The following is a 20,708-nucleotide window of genomic DNA, read 5'->3' on the forward strand; positions in this document are numbered from 1 at the left end:
CTTGGCATTAGGGCCCCATCACCTAGGCACTTAACCTGACTCTTCTCCTCTTTTGGGTAGAATAAGTCAGAGGGTCCAAGACCCAGCACTTAGTGATTATGTAGCACTAACTGTGTTGTGTGATGTTGTATGTCTGTTATATTAAAAAATAAATAAATAAATAAATAAATTTAAAAAAAGGGTGGGGGGGGGCAACACTTCTTTTGCCACTAGATGGCAGTACCTGTGACCAAATCACAACTGAAGCACTTTTGTGCTTCCTATGGACTCTTCCTTAATTAGGTCAAAATTCTTGCTTGTGTTGTACATCGCTTTGGACAAAAGCATCTGCTAAATGAAATTGTAGAATTGTAGAATTGTAGGGCGCATTCAAGCTTCCACAAGACCCGGGTATGAACTCCTGCTTTGAGGGCTGCGTGCCTGTGTTTTTTTCTCCCGTACGTCATCGCGCTGACAGCATAATCATTACACAAAAACGTGTGCTGGAACACTGGCTGCATCCGAATTGCCAAGTGGCAACCTACTTCCTACTGCTACAACCTACCGCTACAGCCTACTTCAACAACCTAAACCATGGGCACCATTCAGACACCCTAGAAGATTGGTGGTGAAGCATGACCTCTGCTGGCAGAGAACAGATACCGCAATTAGGTAGACAGCACCAACGAAAGCCCCACCTGCTGGCCTGACTGTCGTACTGCACTCCACTCTGAACACACCTATCACTCATTCTCTGTTATTAAGCACATTAACGCACCTGTAAAGGTGTGCTCACACACAGTCATCAAGAACGACTATAAATGTTGGTGTTGCATAAGAATGGGACACTGTTGGTGGCGCAAACTTGACTTGCGGGCCCACAAGTTCTTAGGGGATAAAGAAGAAGTCCGCGGTGCATTGTGGGCCATAGGTTGCTCCGTAGGATGCACCTGAACCGACCTACAATGTGGGCGTGTTTAGGCTGGAATTTAGATTGCAAAGTAGGTCGCTACTTGCGCCAGCTGTGGTTTTGGACAGCCTACAACCTACAATCAGACCTACTTGGCAATTCGGACGCAGCGACTGAGAGGTAAACAAAGGACATCATGGTCGTCGTCGAGTCGAACGTTAGCGTTGTCATTGCGTGCATTTCAATGTTGTCTCTTTTGCAGAGCAAGCAACTATGCGCAGATTGGAAAATGTCCTAGCGCTAATGCTGCGAAGGAGGATGGAGTTTTTGGCTAGTCTGGAAGGGAGCCGAAGAAGCTACAGGTGAAGCCTGACAGGCGGCACAGTGACAAAATCAGGATGCGATAGGAAGGTCGCGTGAAACCAGAGATGACGCCTTTTGCCTTTTTCACACTGCAGGCGAGCTGAACCAAGCCGAGCCAAGCTAAACACCTGGGTCACTTGGCGAGTCGGTCGACGCGGGTCGAAGTGCTGAGTCTACCCTTTCAGAGTGCCCAAAAACCCATGTTGACCCGCGTTTTTGGTGCAGTGTGAAAGGGGCTTAAGACTACAAGCGTGGCGTTTCGTGATGTTTTTTTCAAACTGCTTGGCATGTTGAGGCCTGAGGACACTCAAGATTACTTTGGATGAGCAAAAAGGAAATGATGGTTTTATCATGCGTTATTTATGGTGGGATATTGGCACAATATTGTGAACAAATATGTGTTATATTGCATGTAACTGCACTAATGTAACTGCTCTTTTGTGTTACGCTGCTTCACTTGTCACTTCCAATGTGAGTGTTTGACTCTCACACTCACTTATAGGAGATAAATTGTACTCCATCAATAAAATATTGATGCGGGACTTACATAAATCCTCAGGGGGAAGCATGTCACATGTAGGGATGAGGTGGATTTTCCACTTGAAAACTGGGAACTAAGCCGACTGTGTGTATCACGCTGCAGAAGAAAATAGAACTCCCTGCAGAAATATTTGTGCATGTTGTGTTAACGTCATCAGTGGGCTCTGACTTCTAATGGTCCTCTCACTCCTTCCTGTTTAGATTTGTTGTCTATGCAGTTAATGGCCAGTGACGTATTTGGCTGGTGGACGTAACCTACCCAGCATGCCGCTGCTCCAGACTCAGGCCATCACGTCTGCTAACAGCTCCTTGTTCTTAGGAGACTGTTCGACCTCATTGAAGTATCACTGCTGCACTGGTCCGACCATGAACCAATGGTTGGTATCCACCAGTGGCCTAAAAGCCAGCTTCCTGCTTTGTGACACATCTGATGATGTCATTTTGCTCATTAAATTAGCCACATGCTCCGAGCGTTGGTGTCTGAGGTTGACGGTTATCACCAGTCTCAGAGCAAAGAGTTGGGTGGTGAAGGGAGGTCAGACTGTCTGACAGTACAGCTCCAGCTTGACAGTCAGACAGGACAAAAGAACCTGGTCCTAATCCACAACTACTGCATTAGTTTCTATTATATTACTGTTACTGAAATGCTAATAATGTTGTTATTGAGATCATTTCTGGTGCTGAAAGGCTGAGTGTTGATCCGCAGCATCTTGGTGTTGCATCTGCAGCATTTCTACTTACTTGTGTGTTATCTTGTGAGGGTGCAAGTTAAAGGTGTCAGACGTATCAGGGTACATGGTTCATAATTAGCACCGCCTGATCAGCCGGTGACCAAAATTTGCCAATTTTACGTGATTGGCCATGACCGGCAACTGGCTGATCAGACAGAGATATGCCGATTATATGCCGGTCAAATTCACCACATGATCTACACCGTGCAGCATCAGCAGCACACATGCACACACATGCAGTGTTGCCAACTTGGCGTCTTCCTCGCTAAATCTGGCACCTTTCTAAATCCTCTTGTTGATTTATTGTGAAATCTTGCAACTAGCGAGAAATCTAGCAACTTTTCCTGGTCGTTTGAAGGTCAAGACTTGGTTTTAGGGTCGAGGTTAGAATTAGGTTCAGGTTAGGTTTAGGGTCAAGGTTAGGGTCAGGCAGTCAGTTGAGATGGTGAGGTTTAGGGTGAGGGGCTGGGGAATGCATTATGTCAACGAAAGTCCTCACAAAGATATAAGTACAATGATGTGTGTGTACGTGTGTGTGTGTGTGTGTCGCCATCTATAGGGAAGCTTCTGAAGAAAAATAAAACCCTAAAACACTGATGTTTGAAAATGCTCTAAACATCAGTTGTGCATTTCCTGTATCCTGCATCCAGACACTCAGACTGAGCTGCTTGTCATCAGCCTAGGCCAACGTCTGCAGGCACCGCTTGGCGTGCTAGCTGCTGTCATGTCAATCATCCTGTTAGTCACTGCTAACACAACATTGTCATAATTTGTTTTAAGAAAAACATGGTTTAGCATAGCAATAAAGCTTGTTACACACTCCCTGCTAGCATTAGCATGCCTCACTGCTAGCAGGTTTTTATTTTTTTCGGAGTTTGCTGGGGAAACACCAAAGAGTTCTCATCCATCAGTGTTTGTATTTTTCTGTTATTACCCTTTTCTCACTATCGTCCATGGCAACATCAATCCTATCACTTAACTTCACCACTGCAGCGCTGCCACAGTTGGTGTGACTCTTTTGCCCCGAGTGGATTACATCAACCCCTCCAGGACGCTGACTGGTGAACTGGAATTCCAACGAGGATAAATCCTCTGGACAAGAGTCTTTCCAGACCCTGAATTGCTTTGTGAAAATTTAGAAAATTCAGATTCAGGGGCTGGAGCCAGGCTCAGTAATGTAGCTCCAGTTCCTGGAACTCATCCCCTGCAGTGATTAGAGACTCCTGGAAATAGCAGCATTAGCTTGAACCAGGGCAGGGGCAAATAATGTGTGTCTTCAAGAGCTGCACCACCAGAGCTGGGCAGTGGTATAAATTCAGGAATATATCATGACTTTGTATCACAACACTGTATCAACACACCAGCCACTACAACCACAACATTACAAATATCTTCACTGACGTTACGGCAGCTGTATTTACTGGGATCATTGAGCTCCAAGGGCAAACGCTCACTTACTCAGTCAGATCATCATGTTGCTGGACAAAGTTCAGCTGAGGTGTCCTGCTGCATCCATGTCCCTTCAGCTGCACACCAGTTTACCACTGAAGCAACGATTAACAGAGAAGTGGCAGAGCCACGTGGCCACTGTTCAATTATGTAACCTACATCTGGATTCTGATGATTAGCACAGCACATGAACCCCAGATAGGAATCTGACGTCCACTCTTGGACTCCAGCCTCTTGGCTTAATCCCTCTTATTGTTTTGTCATTTCAAAGCAGAAACAGCGATGATATCACATGCCGCTGCCAACACTTCCATGGCAGCTGTTGATCTGCACTAGCTCCTCCCTCCATTCTAAGGCTCTGAAGTCAGGCGCATAAAGCTACTGGGATTAGAGCTCAACTGTGCAGCAGCACATGGTAAATCAGTCCAATACATGACAGTGTGATTTAAATAATAATAATGAAAAAAAAATAACAGCACCAGCAACGGGAAAGCCTGTGAGGAACAGACAAGTGGAGGCTGGGTTGGCAGACTAACAAACAGGTTTCCCCTGCCTTCTGTTTAGTGTGCAGCTGTGACAGGTTAGAATAAAAATGAATAAGATCTTTGACATGACAAGATTTCTATCAGTGCATCCAACTCACTGTTCACTACAGGCTCCAGCGTTTCCTTCTCTGCTCAGCCTCAGAGCTTCTGCACCTGCTTTGTGTCCCAACCTAGGTTTTTATCTCTCACCTTATATATTAAAATGATAAATTGTAGTAATAAAATATTTGGCTGTGGACGATATTTCCTAAACTCTCAATTAATAGTGTTTCCCTCCTAGTTTATGGCCCAAGTTATACCGTCTTTAGGATGAACTCATACACCTGCAGAACGATGCATGACAGCTGGCTCTCTTCACAAGAGGAGTGCAGCACTCCTCAGGTAGTTGCAGCTGGAGTGGCTGTGTAAAAGCTATGCTACAGTATCATGTTCAGCAGGAGCCATGAATATATAATGAACCAGCACAATGTTCAGGCTTTGCTTGACGTCCACATGTTCTTGGACATTTGGTAGAATCATTGAACAGCTGCCTTCCATTTCCCTGGTTTCACTCGTGTTGCAGTTACAGGTGTGTGCATGTTCTCCCTGTGCCTGCGTGGGTTTTCTCCAGGTACTCCGGCTTCCTCCCAGAACCCAAAGACATCAAGCGGGGATGAGGTTAATCCATACTATAAATTGAAAGTAGTTGTGGCTGTGAGTGTGGATGGTTGTCTGTCTCTATGTGTTGGCCCTGCGATGGACTGGCGACCTGTCCAAGGTGAACCCCGCCTCTCCCCTGAAGGCAGCTGGGATAGGCTCCAGCTCCAACTATAACTCTATGGTTCAAAATTTCGAGAACAGTTTATTAAAAGAATATTTGCAAAGCTGTACAGTTGCACACAGTTACTGAACTCCAAAGATGGCCACTATAACATAGATGGGTCATGATATTAATTTATGATCTTAACACAAGGGGCTGGAACATTGATGCAGCACTGTAAAAGGTAGATTTTACTGTAAAGTCCTAATTGCCAATATCCATCCATCCATCCATTCGTCCATCCATCCATCCATCCATCCATCCGTCCTTCTGTCATCTATCCATCCACCAATCTGTCTGTCAGTCCATCCATCCATCCATCCATCTGTCATCTATCCATCCACCTATTCATCCATCTATTCATCCATCCATCCATCCATCCACCAATCTGTCTGTCAGTCCATCATCCATCCATGATCAGCTCGTGGAGGTAGCCGCTCCAGTAGGAACCCTACAGTTCACTTTCCCTGAATCTTTCTGTGCGCCAGTCCTTTTGGTCATGAGACAAGGTAACTCTGCCAAAATGATTAAGAATCAGCCTTAAGAGCACAAAGACGTGGCCTCAAAGGGGAGACAGCAGGCTTGTTAACGATGCACCGCTACAAGGACTTAGGCTTATAACAAGAATAAAAAGGCCTGTTTGCTGTTATTAGACAAATATGTGTGAGATTACGTTAATCTGGAATTAAACCTGAAATTTATCAATGTTTTTGAGTGGAAAGGCCACAACATTCAGATTTTTTTATAACAAGAGTAGACTGCCAGTGCGCAGTTGGAGTCAAGCGTCTAATATTGCTGTAGTGTGAGCAGATACTTTCAGGCTTGAGTCCTTGAGTGGACTGTCAGCCAGGCCGGATAAATAAGTGTCTCCCTGACATTTTCTATTGACGGATGAAGCTGGGGGATTCAGGTTTTTCCCCCAGTTCTTCTGAGCTGATATGAACACAGTATTTGACAACAGATGGACGTTAAAAAAGAGGGAAGACATGAAAGATGAGCTCACACCGGCTCTTGCCTCAGCTGCCTTATCCACAGTAGTAATACCCAGTGTTGAAAGCTGAGGAACACTTGGCTGCTGTGTGTGTGTGTGTGTGTGTGTGTGTGTGTGTGTGTGTGTGGTGGGGTCAGGTGTGTCATACTGCCTCAGACACCAGATCCTTTATCATTAGTGTTGTGGCTTTGACTGATAGAACTGGATGGATGCACATAAGTATGTGTCAACTCTTGAATGGGGGTCACTTTCATAAAAAAGTCATTTTCGGATAAAAAGCTGAGAAACCAAAAAGCATTTTTGTAAAACAAGAGCCTTTCAAACATATGATTGAATTGATATTTATATCTATTAGTTTCCTCTCACCCATAAGGTTAACTCAACTGTAAAGTTTAAAATAATAAAGAATAATAATCTGCCTAGAGGGGCTGCACGCCCTCAGTAGACAACTAGAGGTTCCATCCTCCTGCCTGACTTCAGTGCTCTCAAATGGGCCTGGTGCAGCACCACAGGCCCCCTGGAGGAGCACAGCCTCCATCTGTCTTGATCAGATAAACACACTTGTTATTGTAATATTCATGTGGTAATTGTATTAAGTAGATGCAAAAACTAGAAGTGCGGAAGGGATTCAGTAGTAATAGCTTGCATCCATGGTAACAGGTGGTCTAAAGACAGTACTGTACATCGAAGCATGAATTATTATAAGATAAAACAAAATAGTGAAAGGAACTATTGATCTCTGATCCATAATTTTAAAGAATGCTTCCAGTATTTCATTAGTATTTCCTTCACTTGTGGTGGTTCATACTGAAGGAATTTATTAGCATTTATCTTGCCCCCTGGCCAACAGGCTGAGTTGCTGTCTCAGACTCAGGCTTCAAGGACTCTACCGTCCCCCAACAGGCCAGTTTCCTGAGACAATACAGTCAATTAGCCTGTTAAAAGCTCTGGGACGTGAACTTGCTTAAAAAGGTCATAAGTAGCATCAATAGGGGATATTTTCTCCCTGTTAGCGAGCACGTTCAGGCTGGTTTAGCATGTTCTGCAGCAGCTGGATCATACATGTATACATTTGTTGCTGTGATAGAGGCTCAGGATTAACTCCGTAGCCAATTTAAAGGAATGCTTCACTGTCTTTGGTGTGGAAATGACACTGATCTTTAACCAGCATTTAGAGCATAAATCATTGAAACAGACCCAGGATCAGTTAAGCGAAAGCATTTTGAACTCTTCTTTTTTCAGCATTCGAATATCAGATCCAAGTCTTTATTCTTCTTCCTTATGTTTGTTCCATCTTTCAAAACTCTGTTATAATATCAACCACAGAAACTGTTCCGACTGTCCAGGAGCCTCACATATAAAACAGTTAGGGTCTTCATTAAAGGAGTGCATGAGCACAAAAGTCAGAAGTTGCATCCCCCAAAAATATTTATATTTATAATTCCATGTGTTCGCTCACCTGAAAGACAGTTACTTTTATAAATCAGCGGTTGTCTGTATATGTCTGCACGTGACCTGTCTCATGTCCCACCCTCGAGCAACCATTCTCTGCTGGGGGAAGCAGCTCAGGAATGCTGAACGATTGACACGAGCTGGTGATCAGGGGTTCATCACCACAGCAACAACCCCGATGAGGAGGATGGATCATTTCACACCAGTATCGCTGAAGTATTCATGAGTTTACATGTATCTCACTGTGATGTCATTGATCTGAACATGCAGACATTGTGAGTATATAGGATTGTTTAGCGCGTGTGTGTGTTTGCAATATTTCAGTTGAGTTCTCTCTCCTTCTGCAGCCTTTAACTCCCATAAATTCATGCTACTACCTTGACTTCCTCTTCAGAAGAGCTTCCTCCCCTTGTAGGTTTTACCTCAGTGACCTGATTGTGCCAGAGGCAGCAGAGCAACATTGAGGCTTTTTTTTTCCTGAATTGAAATTGATCGATCTAATTGAGGCACTTGGTAAACTGGTGCAACCCGTAGATACTGTATATGGGATGATGTGGATCTGAGCCTTGTAGTGGCTCTTTGTCTTGAGGAATCCCACTTAACTACCTCAACTTCTAATGTAAATCAAAGGTCACTGTGAAATATGGACTTTGAATAGCGCAGGCAGAAGAATTTCAACATCCATTCACAGTCTTTTTAAGATTTCCATCCATTGTCTACCCCTTACCCTGTTAAGGGTCACCAGGGGACTGGAGCCTATCCCAGCTGCCTTCAGCGAGAGGGGGGGGGGTTCACCCTGGACAGGTCACCAGTCCATCACAGGGCCAACATACAGAGACAAACAACCATTCACACTCACATTCATACCTATGGTCAATTTAGAGAATCAATCAGCCTCGTCCCCTCTTGATGTCTTTGGACTGTGGGAGGAAGCCGGGGTACCAGAGAGAACCCACACAGGAACAGGGAGAACATGGAGACTCACTCAGAAAGATCCCGTCCCCGAGCCGAGGCTCAAACCCAGAACCTTCTTGCTGTGAGGCCACAGTGCTGACCACTGCACCACCGTGCTGCCAATGTTTTTAAGATTTATTTTCCTCAAAGAAAGCAGGAACAGAAGGGATCCTTCCTCTCCTGCTCTGGTAAAAACTGCCCCAATTGAACAAAAGAGCAGTAATAACTAGAAAAACTAAAACATTAAACTAGGAAATAATTAAAATCAACTAATCAACGGGGCGGCCCGGTGGTGCAGTGCTTAGCGCTGTCGTCTCACAGCAAGAAGGTTGGGACTGGAGAGCTGACGGAGCCCTGAGGGTCACTGTGCTGACAGACCTGGGCTCTGAGAAAGTCTTATTAGCTCCAACCTGCTGGGCACGATTTGTTAAAAATAAAAAAAATACCAATTAAGAATAAAAGAGTTAACACTCATGTTTTCAGGTGGCACGGTGGTGCAGTGGTTAGCGCTGTCGCCTCACAGCAAGAAGGTTCCAGGTTCCAGTCCCCACTCGGGCACGGGATCTGTCTGTGTGGAGTTTGCATGTTGCATGAGTGTGAATGGTTGTTTGTCTCTATGTGTTGACTCTGTGATGGACTGGCGACCTGTCCAGGTTGAACCCTGCCTCTTGCCCGTAGCCGCTGGGATAGGCTCCAGCCCCCCCGCTACCATTAACAGGAATAAGTGGAAGAAAATGGATGGAACTAATCAACGGAGAAAGAAAATACTAAAGAACTTTAAACTGAATGAAACAAACATCTGAAGTAATCAAACAGAAATATAACTCAAATTGCAAACAAAAATGAATGAAGATTAATGTGCTAATCACTCCTACAAGCCTGTTAGACAAAACCTAACATACCAAATTCTTCCCATCATCGGGTTTAGAGTATTCTGCATGTCAAAATATGAAAGCCAAGCATGGTGGGTAGAGACTTAAGACCTGCACAGCTGGATATGTCTGACTGCATGGTGTTAATTTCATCTTGAAAGGAATAGAAAGCTTTTTAAAATGGTCAGACCGTTACCACCCAGGGAGACAGGACTTGAGCAGATATCTTCAAGTTATGGTTAAAACAGGACAAATTTTAGAACATAGAATCACATCTTATCAGTGCACTCATCCATACATGTAAACTCAATTCCCATAGAAAACTGGCTGCCAAAATGTAGTCCTGCCTGCTGAGAATATCTCCACACTGTATGTTAATCCAGGAGTTTAACAGAGAGGAGGTACGGGCCAAATGCGGTGCAACGAGAAAACAGCTGCAAGTTAAGAAATGCTGCAAAAGCACAAACACAAACACAAGTGTAAAGGAGGTGTGAAAAAGACGAACGCGGTGCAAATAAAAAAACGTGATGCAAGAAACGAAAACAGATGCATCATCACATGTTGCGCTGCAAAGAGGGAAACGAAAGTTAGACCCTAACTTTTAGATTAATACACACTCACCAGGCATTTCATTAGATCTGATCTTCAACTGTAGAACTTGTAAATTTAAATTGTTTGGAGTTTGCTGTTGTGATTACACCATTATACTGTGAGGAGTATCAACTATTTTGACCACCATTTTTACATAGATGACAAATATAGTATATTACGTATCTTTCAGTGGGATGCATGCTGACACCGCCGCCCACCAGCACCTTAATAACAGACCTAAAACAGGAATGTTTACTTCCTTTCTGACAGTGTCAGCAAACAGACTGAAAACCTTTCCCAAGTAATGGCAGAGTTGATGTATGAGATTTGACTCATGAAATGAAATGCCCGGTGAGTTTACAGCTGCCTCTTTCTTTCAATTAGAAAAATGTATATATATATATATATATATATATATATATATATATATATGTATATATATGTGTGTGTGTGTGTGTGTGTGTGTGTGTGTGTAAATATAAAATATAGCTGTAAAATATATATATATATATATATATATGTGTGTGTGTGTATATATATATATGCATATATATATATATATATATATATATATATTTTAGTGCCACTATTAAAGTCAGTTGAAAAATACACATGAAAATGCATCACATGGTAAATTTCACTGAATCCAAGTGAAGAGCTAAAACCAGATTTTGAATCTCCTGTATGAATGAATGAATGAATGAATTTAATTGTAAACTTTGAAATGTTTTAAAATTTTAAAAACATGAAAATCTCCTGTATGAATGAATGAATTTAATTGTAAACATTAAAATGTTTACCTGCACAGTCCAACGTGAGAAATCGCCTGTCTTCTGGACCATCAAAAATCCACCTTGATCTCAGGCAGTCCATCAGCAGGGTAAGGAGCTCCCTTTTGGGACCACCAGTGTCCACTGCATCTTCTGTTCTCCCCTCATCATCAGTGAATTTGACCACAATTTCATGGGGTGGGTCACAAGACTGTCGCTTGAAGCCTCTGAGTGCTCGATCCCATACATTTGCCCTGTTGATGTTGAACCTGTTGTGTGCTGTATTTGGAATCTTGGAGGCCGATTCTGACACAATGTCTTCAGCACTCAAGCTCCAAACCTGTGGACTGTAAGACAATATCAGTATACATTATCAATAATTATATATATTTCCAGTAGTGGAGCACAAAATTTGAGCGACACCTAGTAATGAATCGTACTTTTCTACTGCAGGGCAGTCTGTGTGGTCATCTGTCTCAGGCTCACTGTCAACAACTACAGGTGCATACAAGTTTGTGGAGTTGCCACAGGGAAAAGGTTCATAGATTCAGCTGGAAGATCCACAGTGAACTATTTTTGTTTTGTTTTACAGATGCCCAGTGTGTGCTATTTATTTTGCTTTTTGGAAGGAGTTTGCAATCAAACAAAAGAATACACAGCCTGACATTCCAAGAAAAAAGGTGTCAAAAATATCGAAAGGTTGCAGGAAAAGGGCTAAATGTAACATAATGCCTTCCATGTTTTTAATTTATTATTTTCTTCATTCAACACATACACACAATAACCAAATATGCTAAGGTTGTAAATGTATGCCAACTTACCTTTTGCAGGTATTGGGATTCTGTGAAGATTTTAAATTATCCTTGGCAGTTGGTTGCTGTCCATCCCAGTTGAAAATAATACATTTTTTCAAATTAATCACGTAATCATTTGGCACTGTTAGCTGCTTAGAACTAATGCACGTCATAAATCATGGACGCAAAGCACTCAGGATCACTAAGTGAATATTCAAAATCATTTAACTGTATTTCACAATTTTATGTAGGATTATTGGGTATATGTCTTTAAAAAAACTAAAAAAACAAAACAACATACTTGATGGAATCCAGGTTGATGGCATCCAGGGGGTCTGGGATTATCAAAGAACCAAAGATTATATTGCTCCACTACTGATGACTTGATTTGCTCATGAAGCAAAGCAATCACTTCACAAAGGCAAACGTTACCTGTGCAAAACATTCTCCATTCTTGGGGTGCTTGTGACATCTGGAAAATCCCAGCCCTGCATACATCAATATAATATAAACCCATAAATCACAAATTATATTAAATACAATTTTCTTATTTAAAGGGATAGTTAGACAAATTGGCTTATTGTCATATTGCCAATCGTCATTATTTGATATTGTACATTACCTTTAAATATCAGTGCCTATTGTGTGCCGGTGGCGGCTCATGCCTCTGCTCGCCCACCCCCTTGGCTCAGGACAACAGGCCCTGATAATTAAATAACGTACCTACTCATGATTATAGGCAGTATTACAAAAGGCCAATTTGCCAAAATGTTGGACTTTTGCTTAAAACACTTACCACAGTGTCAGAGAGAGCACTTTCCACGGATGGTCAGTTTCCATGGACAACACTGTCATCTTCACCGGAGGACTGTCCAGTATGACCTTTGACAAAATCCAATTTAAACCCAAATTACTACAGTGTTTTGAGTAACTGGCAGAACTAATCTCGCACATAAAATAAATGGGTGAAAAAATTAAAATCAAACCATGAATGTGGTATGAAATGGAACTTGACATAAAAAAAAAACCCTTACAACTGCTTTCAAAATCCTCTGCAGTGCAAATGTAGAGTGTTATTCTTTGGTAGGCTTTCCCTATTGCCTCCTTGTGCTTCTGGACAGTGAAAGGGTCGTCTGTTCCTGGGATGTTTATCACTTCTCTGCCATCGGGGTACAACAAAACATGGACAACCTCCTGCATGTCCTGGTTCAAATCTATTTGCTTTTTAACTGCAGCAGCCAATAGCTGAGGCTGAATGTTAAGAGGAAGGGACTTCCCTCTAACAGGTTTTAGGGAGTCACCTGTCAACCTCATAACCCCAACATAGATCTGCAAAATAACATAGTTAAAGTGAAGTAGTTAGTAAGTAACATACAGGAAGTAACATAGTAAATAAAAAAGAAATTTATGCAATATGGCAAATCGATGTGATTGGTCACTTTACAAGGCGTGGGTCTGCATTGACAGCTAAATCTGAACAACCTATGCAAGAACAGATCAAACCTTCACAGGTTTCTTTTTCTCTTCACTCTGAGAGGTATCAGTCTCGAAACATTTTTAACTCATCACGATTAGCAAGCGGGTTAACAATACACATGCAAATTTGCAGCGTTGTACAGTTAATATAGTCAATATAGAAAACAGTCTGGGGTAAAATACAATAAAATGAACGTCACGTAATGTACAGCGTTGTACATTGATATATTTTTTATTATTACCTTTTTATGTGATCATTTATATAAATGTAATCAAATAAAAATCACATTACCGTGCAGTGTCTTGCCGCTGTTCTTCAAAACCAAGCGCCAGTCAGCTGTATCGTCTCCTCTCCTACAAGGTGTCTGCGTCGAGCTGTTGCGCTGAGAGCGCCCCCTGCAGGTTTCGTGGACTTCCGCTGTGGCGACTGGCTGTGCAGCGTTTTTATATTGGAGCTGCTTTCTCGGTTGCATCGTGTTGTGCTTTGCAGCGTTTCTCTCTTTGCAGCGCAAAAGGTGATGATGCATCTGTTTTCGTTTCTTGCATCACGTTTTTTTATTTGCACCGCGTTCGTCTTTTACACACCTCGTTTACACTTGTGTTTGTGCTTTTGCTGCATTTCTTAACTTGCAGCTGTTTTCTCGTTGCACCGCGTTTGGCCCGTGTCGGCCACCGTAGGGAGGACTGGCCCCACATCTGTAAACCAGCTTGAGCTCCTGTAAATGCAGAGAATGCATGTATGTGATCTAGAACACCTCAGCCTCACCCATTTTGCATCAGTTTATTGCGTACTGTGACATAGAGACAGAGGCGTTTGCTGAACCAGAATGTTGCAGTTCTGTCATGCTGTCTGACCACTGTGGCTTATTTACCGCCTGATCTGAGCAGGTCAAAGTGCAAAATACAATAAAGAGCGCGACCTTTATTGGTTTGAGTGCTTGATGTTGCAGCTCCACCATGATAATGTTTTTAAGCACTTAATCCAAATCTGACCTACCCGACTGTATCAAGCCTTGTCCCTTGTTGCTTGTCCTGCTTTTTATTTTGTTTGTATTTTTAAGGTCTTTAAAGCTGCCAGGCAATAAAAATATTACATCTGTTCTATTTGGATGAACTTTCAGTGAATGACTCAGAATGTCAGTTCAAAAGTTAAGACCAAATCTCATGTAAACCTGCTTTCTCTGTCTCTGCTGCTTTAGCGCAATGGGACAGAGGAAGAGTGCGGCAACGCTTAGTATCCAAAGATACTGTAAAGTTATAGATAGTCAAGTTTTACACAGGGTTTGATAAAAGCTTATCGAGATATTTATGAAAAAACACCCAGATTTTGTAAACACAGAGGACGTCAGATGGTTGTTTACATAAAAATATATTGAGTTATATTAAGGATATACTGCATAGTGTTTAGTGTGTGATGACGCTAAAGGTAACACATGTTTATGATCGCAAAAACTGAATGTGTAAAAGCTTTAAAGGGAGAATCCCGGCTGTCATCTAATTTATTTTGACTTTGATCTGGTTGATCTAGCACCTGTAGTGTTAGCTTGTCTCGCTGCAGGCAAGCTACAGCAACCCTGTCCTTCTTCCAAGAGTGATTATGGTTAAGATTATGGTTGCCATGGTCATTATGGTGTGTAACAATATCTCAGGTCAGAGAGAGAGCGAGAGCAGCGTCTGAGTCAACAACATTCGCTCCTGAGGCAAGTTAAAGGCATTTGGCTGTCCTTCAATAAGTTACAGTTAAAAATACCAAATCAGCCACAGGTGAGCACGTGTATGTGTGGCAGACCGGCAATGGCCAGGAAGCCAAAGTTCTTTTCAAGGTTCTATTGCTCTCCCTATGCTGGTTTGGAGGGGGAAAAGCCAGTTTCTTGGCTTTCCACATGCACCACTAATTTTTCTTTCAATCATAGGTATTCAGCCACAGCCAGCCTCTGTCTGCCGCTGGCTCCACACTCATCGGTTTTCAAGTCCTGTACACATGTTCTAGTTCAAAGACATTCAGCCCATGTCTCAGTGTGACTCTTGCGCCATCAAAAACATGACTGTCTGAACTGCCGCTCCAGGTACTGCTGCTGATTGAAGATGTATTCTTCCTCAGTGAAGTAGAGTCCTGGGACGGACTGACTTGTCCACATCCTTCTGAGTGAATTGGGCAACCCCATCCAAGACCATCTGTGACTAACATTACAAAGCCTTTAAAGTTTCTCTCCTAGTGAGAGCCTTCCTGTTTGTCCAAAAGCTCTCAAGAACTCATCCTAACTTTAATCTTCAGAGGAGGTCCCCTCCTCACAGGAGTAGCTTAGCATCCAGGGGGGAAAAAAAAACAAAACCCAAAAAACATGAGCATTCTTAGGCCAAAAGCAGTGTCAGAGAAAGACCTTTTGGGGGATAATGTGGCACTGAAGGAACAACAAGATGAAGCTTGTTGAGCTCAAACAAAAGAGAGTAATACCCTAAACCAAACTGTCTTCATCTACAGAAACCAAATGACTTCTTTAAAGTCGAGATGGCGACGATCAAACCAGCCTTAAGAAGTAGCAGCAGGCTCATGAGGCACTAGCAGTAGAGCTTGGATTATTTGTCTGCTGAGACTGAGTCCTGTATAGCAGTGAAACAGAGAGGGTTCTGCTGCAGGAGCTGGTTGCATCAGCCAAATGCAAGTCCTCCCTTAGGTTTGGGTTGTTGAGTCCACACTAAATGCTCAGTTGGAACTAGTTAGCTGGACACTAAATCTGTGTTCATGTCTGGTTGCACCGCAGAGACACAAGGTTCATCTCTACAACTCCTGCACTGACATCCAAACTAACCCAAACAGTGTTGCAGAAAGTGACCTTTTTGATTCAGGTGGTCAGTCAGTGGACAGCACTGTAATTACTACAGAGTTTATCACTGTTGTGTCTCGTGCTCATTCGTCATTTCCTTTGGAGCATCATTCCTTGAACTTCTGCAGGTTTGGCTATTTTCAATTCCATGAATTTTCTTGTTCCTCCAAGAGCATATCAGTCCTGTTCGATATATTCAGACCCGTCTCAAAGTGCCCGGGTTCCACTGTTTATCCTGGAAGTCCTGGATCCTTGTATGTGTGTCGTTTGACATTACCCAAGTTGTCACATCTGTGAAATACTCAACGCAGTCTAACTGTAAATGTGTGTCTGTGTTGTGACAGAATACAATCAGACTGACAGGAATACAGTACGGAGATCTTAGCCATAGTCAGAACAACCCTGAACAACATCAGAGATTGTCAGGGAGGATTTGTGTCATCACGCAACAGATGGCCCCGCCCCTCAACCGTTCATTATTATGAATTATTACATTATGGCATTATTACGAGTGGGCTCACCACTACCATTGTCCTGGTTTACAGCTTACAGTGTGTGTGTGTGTGTGTGTGTGTGTGTGTGTGTGTGTGTGTGTGTGTGTGTGTGTGTGCGTGTGCGCGTGCGTGCGTGCGTTGTGCTGCTCTCTGTGTAGGCAAGTGGGCCAGTAGAATGCTCTTTGAATTATGATCCTAAATCAGTTGGTAACATTAGATTATGTCTGTAAACCCCCTTACACTACAGGATCATTTAGGTTGATAATCTGTCCAGAGCACAGAACACCCCCGTGAGTCAGGTCCAAATCGCTCTGATTATCCTCTCGTCTGGAGCCAGCTGCTGCCAGAGCCAGGTCAGGACAGCTTGTCACTCAAACCCTAAACACACCTTCATTTTTAAGCAGAACCTGACAGGAAAAAGTCAAACATGTTTACAGAAACTGTCTATATACACGAAAGCTGAGGATGAAGGGGTGGGAATGAGAGACGTTACGACCCGTCAGTATCTCCTACTACCATCCTCCCCCTCTCTTTAAACCCGAATGTTGGCAGTATATTGTTCATGTCACTGTCGACAAGCACTGCTGCAGGTCAGAGTCACAATACTCAGTGTCATTTCAGCCACTAGAAGTAGATGAAGAGTGAAATGTGGCACAACCGGGAAATGAGTACTGAAGTTATTTCTGTCAATGATGAATACTGCAGTACTTCAAATTCTTGACTTGTATTTGTAACCCTGTCTCAAAATAAAGTACCTAAATGTAAAAGAAGGGGTGAATGAACTGAAATTAATTAAGAACATGAAAGGAATACTGTGGCTTATCAAAAGGGTGTTGTGTCTCTCTCTCACACACACACACACACACACACACACACACACACACACTCTCTCTCTCTCTCTCTCTCTCTCTCTCTCTTTCTCTCCCTCTCACTGGGGTTGTGTGAGGAGAATGTGTGCTGACGTGTTAGCTGGGATCACCAGGCTGACACATCAGTCTTATCTAATACACTTGCATGTTACCCTGTGTGACCCCTTGGCTTTGGCCTGCGGAGCGAAGGGATTGACTGCTCACGAAGACGACTCTATCTGTTTTCTGTTACAACAACATTTGTAAGGTGTGTTTGAAAAGTCCCTCCTGTCTCCTGTTCCTACCTCTCAATCCCGATGGAAGTGTCACAGGCCCAAGCTGAAGTGGAGGGGAGGATCCATGGGCAGACAGGGAACAATTTGGAACAACTCGAAATAATAAACCTCAGTACAGTCAGAGCAAGCATAAACCCTCTGTGGACATCTCTACAGGCAAAGCAGCAGTGGCACCTCCTCATTTCGAAACACACAGATTTCCATTTAATAGTTCATGTCAGTAAGGAGGTGGAAGCTTCCATGGCTGGTAACACACCCATGCTGTGGTGAGCTCCCATCACACAGGATCTAGCGAGCAGTGCCTCCTGGCTTATCTCTGTGTTTGTAAATTGTGTCTCTTGTTCCTCTGCCTGGCTGCTGACTCTATCATCCCTTGGCACAGTCAAACGCCACCTGAAGCTGCTCCACACAGTTGCTACCAGCTGTTGTTTCTGGCATGTGGCTCAGAAGAATGTTGACTGGCCAAACATGAAGATGTGTTCAGGCCAGTACAATTTTGAGCAGGTGGGAGTGTGCCGGGGGTGGGTACACCTCTGGAGCAAGAGGGTGTTGAGGGTTCAGGTAACCTTTTCACACTGGTAGGGGGCACGATGTGTCTTTTGACTTTCATACAGCTCACACAGCTGCTGGACCAGGGCACGAGGGAATCTGGACGACTGGGACCTGTATCAATAGAACCATTCTACAGGCTCTCTGGTCAATAGGAGGTACAGGCTTGGCAAATTTTGGGAAGACCTTATTAAAACTTGCTCCTTACCAGTCTTGGAAGGTTTTTACAAGGTGAAGCCAGGACTTGATCCCATGTGTGCACAGGTCTGAGGTTGAGAAGACTTTGGTAGTATAAACGACAAAGCCACTGTGACTGGCATCTACGTCAAAGAGGAATGGGAGTTTAATTTTTGTGTTTTGTTAGCCGGTGCTTCTGATGGAATCTCAAGCATTGTGTGATTGTTTGTGTACGGCCATAGTGCAATCCAGACGTGCCCAGTGGAATTCAAGGGTAGACACTGACGACTGTGCTATATTTAGCTCGTAGCTAATCAAAGTGTGCAACTTTTGAGCAGTTAAAAGTTAAGCTAAGAGTTAATAACACAGACTTTAAAATGCTCTGTCATAATATAACATTTACCCACAAGTTACCAACACAAGCAGCACCTTCATCCAACACGGCTGACATCTGATAGGCCCACTGGTCCTTGCACACACCAACACAGCTGTTGAGCAGCATGACAGAGTTCTCACTGATACAGTGTGCAGTCGCTGGATCCTGACTGATGTGTTGCAACAAGTGGGACGAGTGTAACACTGAACTCGTTGTTTTCCTCCTGTCTCTCTCATCCAGGCTGCAGCATAGTGAGCACCATGGACCCCCTCCTCTGCATCACTCTCCTGCTCCTGCATAAGCTCTTCCCCATGCTGCTGGTCCACTGAAGAGACTTCAACCAAAATGATATCAACCTGCAATGGTCCACTTACTATACCAAACCAATCCCAGCTGGAGTCAGTGCTCACCAAGCAGGAAAGGCTCACAGTAAATAGATGTTTGCTGCTGCAACACATCACTGCAGGCACTGAAAACAAGACGAGGCCTCAGAGGACAAAGGAGCAACAGAAGAGAGGAATAAAGAGGTAAAAAGAAGAAAGCTTCAGGCCTGATGATTGATGAGGAATGAGTGGTTGACAGGAGCATCACTACTGACCCACACAGCCTACACAGCGTGGCCACAGGAAGCGCTGCCTGGACTTTCACGCCATCTGCTTCACATGTGGCCCTCCTCAAGAACACCACAATAATTTTTTTGCAGTTTTTCCACTGTGAACACTTGATTACACCGATCACATCAGTGTGCGCCCCACTGCTGATTTAGTCATAGTATGGACAACATTTGACCAGCATGACCTGTCAATCATTTCCATACTTCTCTGTAGCCATGCCAGCTATCCTCGTCGTACAGAACCACCATTCATTAGACAGCGTGTTAGTCTAATGTATGTTTTGTACGCACCCCACACTCACACACACACACACACACACACACACACACACACACACACACACACACTTCTGTTCTCATAGCTGTGTTCCATAATGTAAACAATAATAAGCTGATATATTTTGATGAAGCGAAGGCACACCTGATCTTTGTTGTTGTTTATCACCTCCAATGATGTTTATTTTTATTAAATACATGGTGATGAAAGTGAGACATTTCATTTCTATTCAATCTGAGACCCACAATGATTTAATGGTATCCTGCCAACAGCGTCTGAGAGAACAATTTATTGTTTTTGTAATAAAATGAAGATTTGGAAGGTGTCACATATAAATGTATTTATTTCAATATTCATTATTATTCAAATTAATCTAGTGAACATGTTATTCACTACAGTCCTCATGTTGTGAAGACCCCTCCACTTCACTAGAGGTGAGGCTTAAGTGTTGTGATGTCATCATCTGACCTTGTTGTCCATTCCTCAAGCATTCACACCTTTCCCCTGATCCAACGCTTTAGTTCCTTCAGAGCTGATCCCCAGGAGCCAACAGTGGATGTTCTACTGAGGAAGTACCACCTGGCCCCTCCAGTTCACAGCCCTCGCTTTAAGACAGAGACTTTCATTAGATGTTTCTTGTTAATTTACATATTTTCCAGTGGTTCCTGGTTAATGAAGGGTTTATGGCAGGTTCTCAGAAACATCAAGTTGAACAGTAACATCATTCAAGTCATCAAAGCACTTTACACAGATTCAAGCAGTAGAATTCTCCAGGAAAACCACCAGGACAAGCAGTCAGAATAAGCATGGGTGTCCATCAAGACTTCCTCTCCCCTGATCTTTTCCATACTTCCATACCTCCACATCAATCAGAGGACACATTTCCAATCTCCGCTTTGCCAGTGACATTAACTCACCACCAGTCTGGAGGGAGAAGCCAGAGTGAAGAGAGTGGGGATGCTGGCAAAAGCAAGAACCTTGTCAGCAGCCACAAACACCAAAATCTAGCCAATATCAGACTAGATGGGCTAGTACAG

At 43.3% G+C, this 20,708-nt stretch overlaps 1 protein-coding gene and 1 long non-coding RNA gene across 2 annotated transcripts in view; one reads left to right on the forward strand and one right to left on the reverse strand.

The window, feature by feature from the left end:
- vstm2b (V-set and transmembrane domain containing 2B) overlaps positions 1-19,996 on the forward strand; it is a 28,467-nt gene extending 8,471 nt beyond the window's left edge. The window contains exon 5 of the mRNA XM_086222403.1: positions 19,022-19,996. Within this exon, the coding sequence (XP_086078529.1) occupies positions 19,022-19,110 (89 nt within the window). The 3' untranslated portion in view covers positions 19,111-19,996. The remainder of the gene's footprint in view (positions 1-19,021) is intronic.
- On the reverse strand, positions 11,189-13,547 carry LOC147268736 (uncharacterized). The gene is made up of 7 exons (XR_015111137.1): positions 13,509-13,547; positions 12,775-13,069; positions 12,537-12,622; positions 12,173-12,228; positions 12,042-12,075; positions 11,768-11,823; positions 11,189-11,293 (listed from the first exon to the last, which is right to left on the reverse strand). It is a non-coding gene; the product is annotated as an uncharacterized LOC147268736 (long non-coding RNA).
- Positions 19,997-20,708: the final 712 nt, after the last annotated feature.

The sequence above is a fragment of the Aulostomus chinensis genome, chromosome 2 (assembly GCF_037954235.1).
Source record: "Aulostomus chinensis isolate RoL2024-O1b breed Wild chromosome 2, RoL_Achi_v1.0, whole genome shotgun sequence".
Lineage (NCBI taxonomy): Eukaryota > Metazoa > Chordata > Actinopteri > Syngnathiformes > Aulostomidae > Aulostomus > Aulostomus chinensis.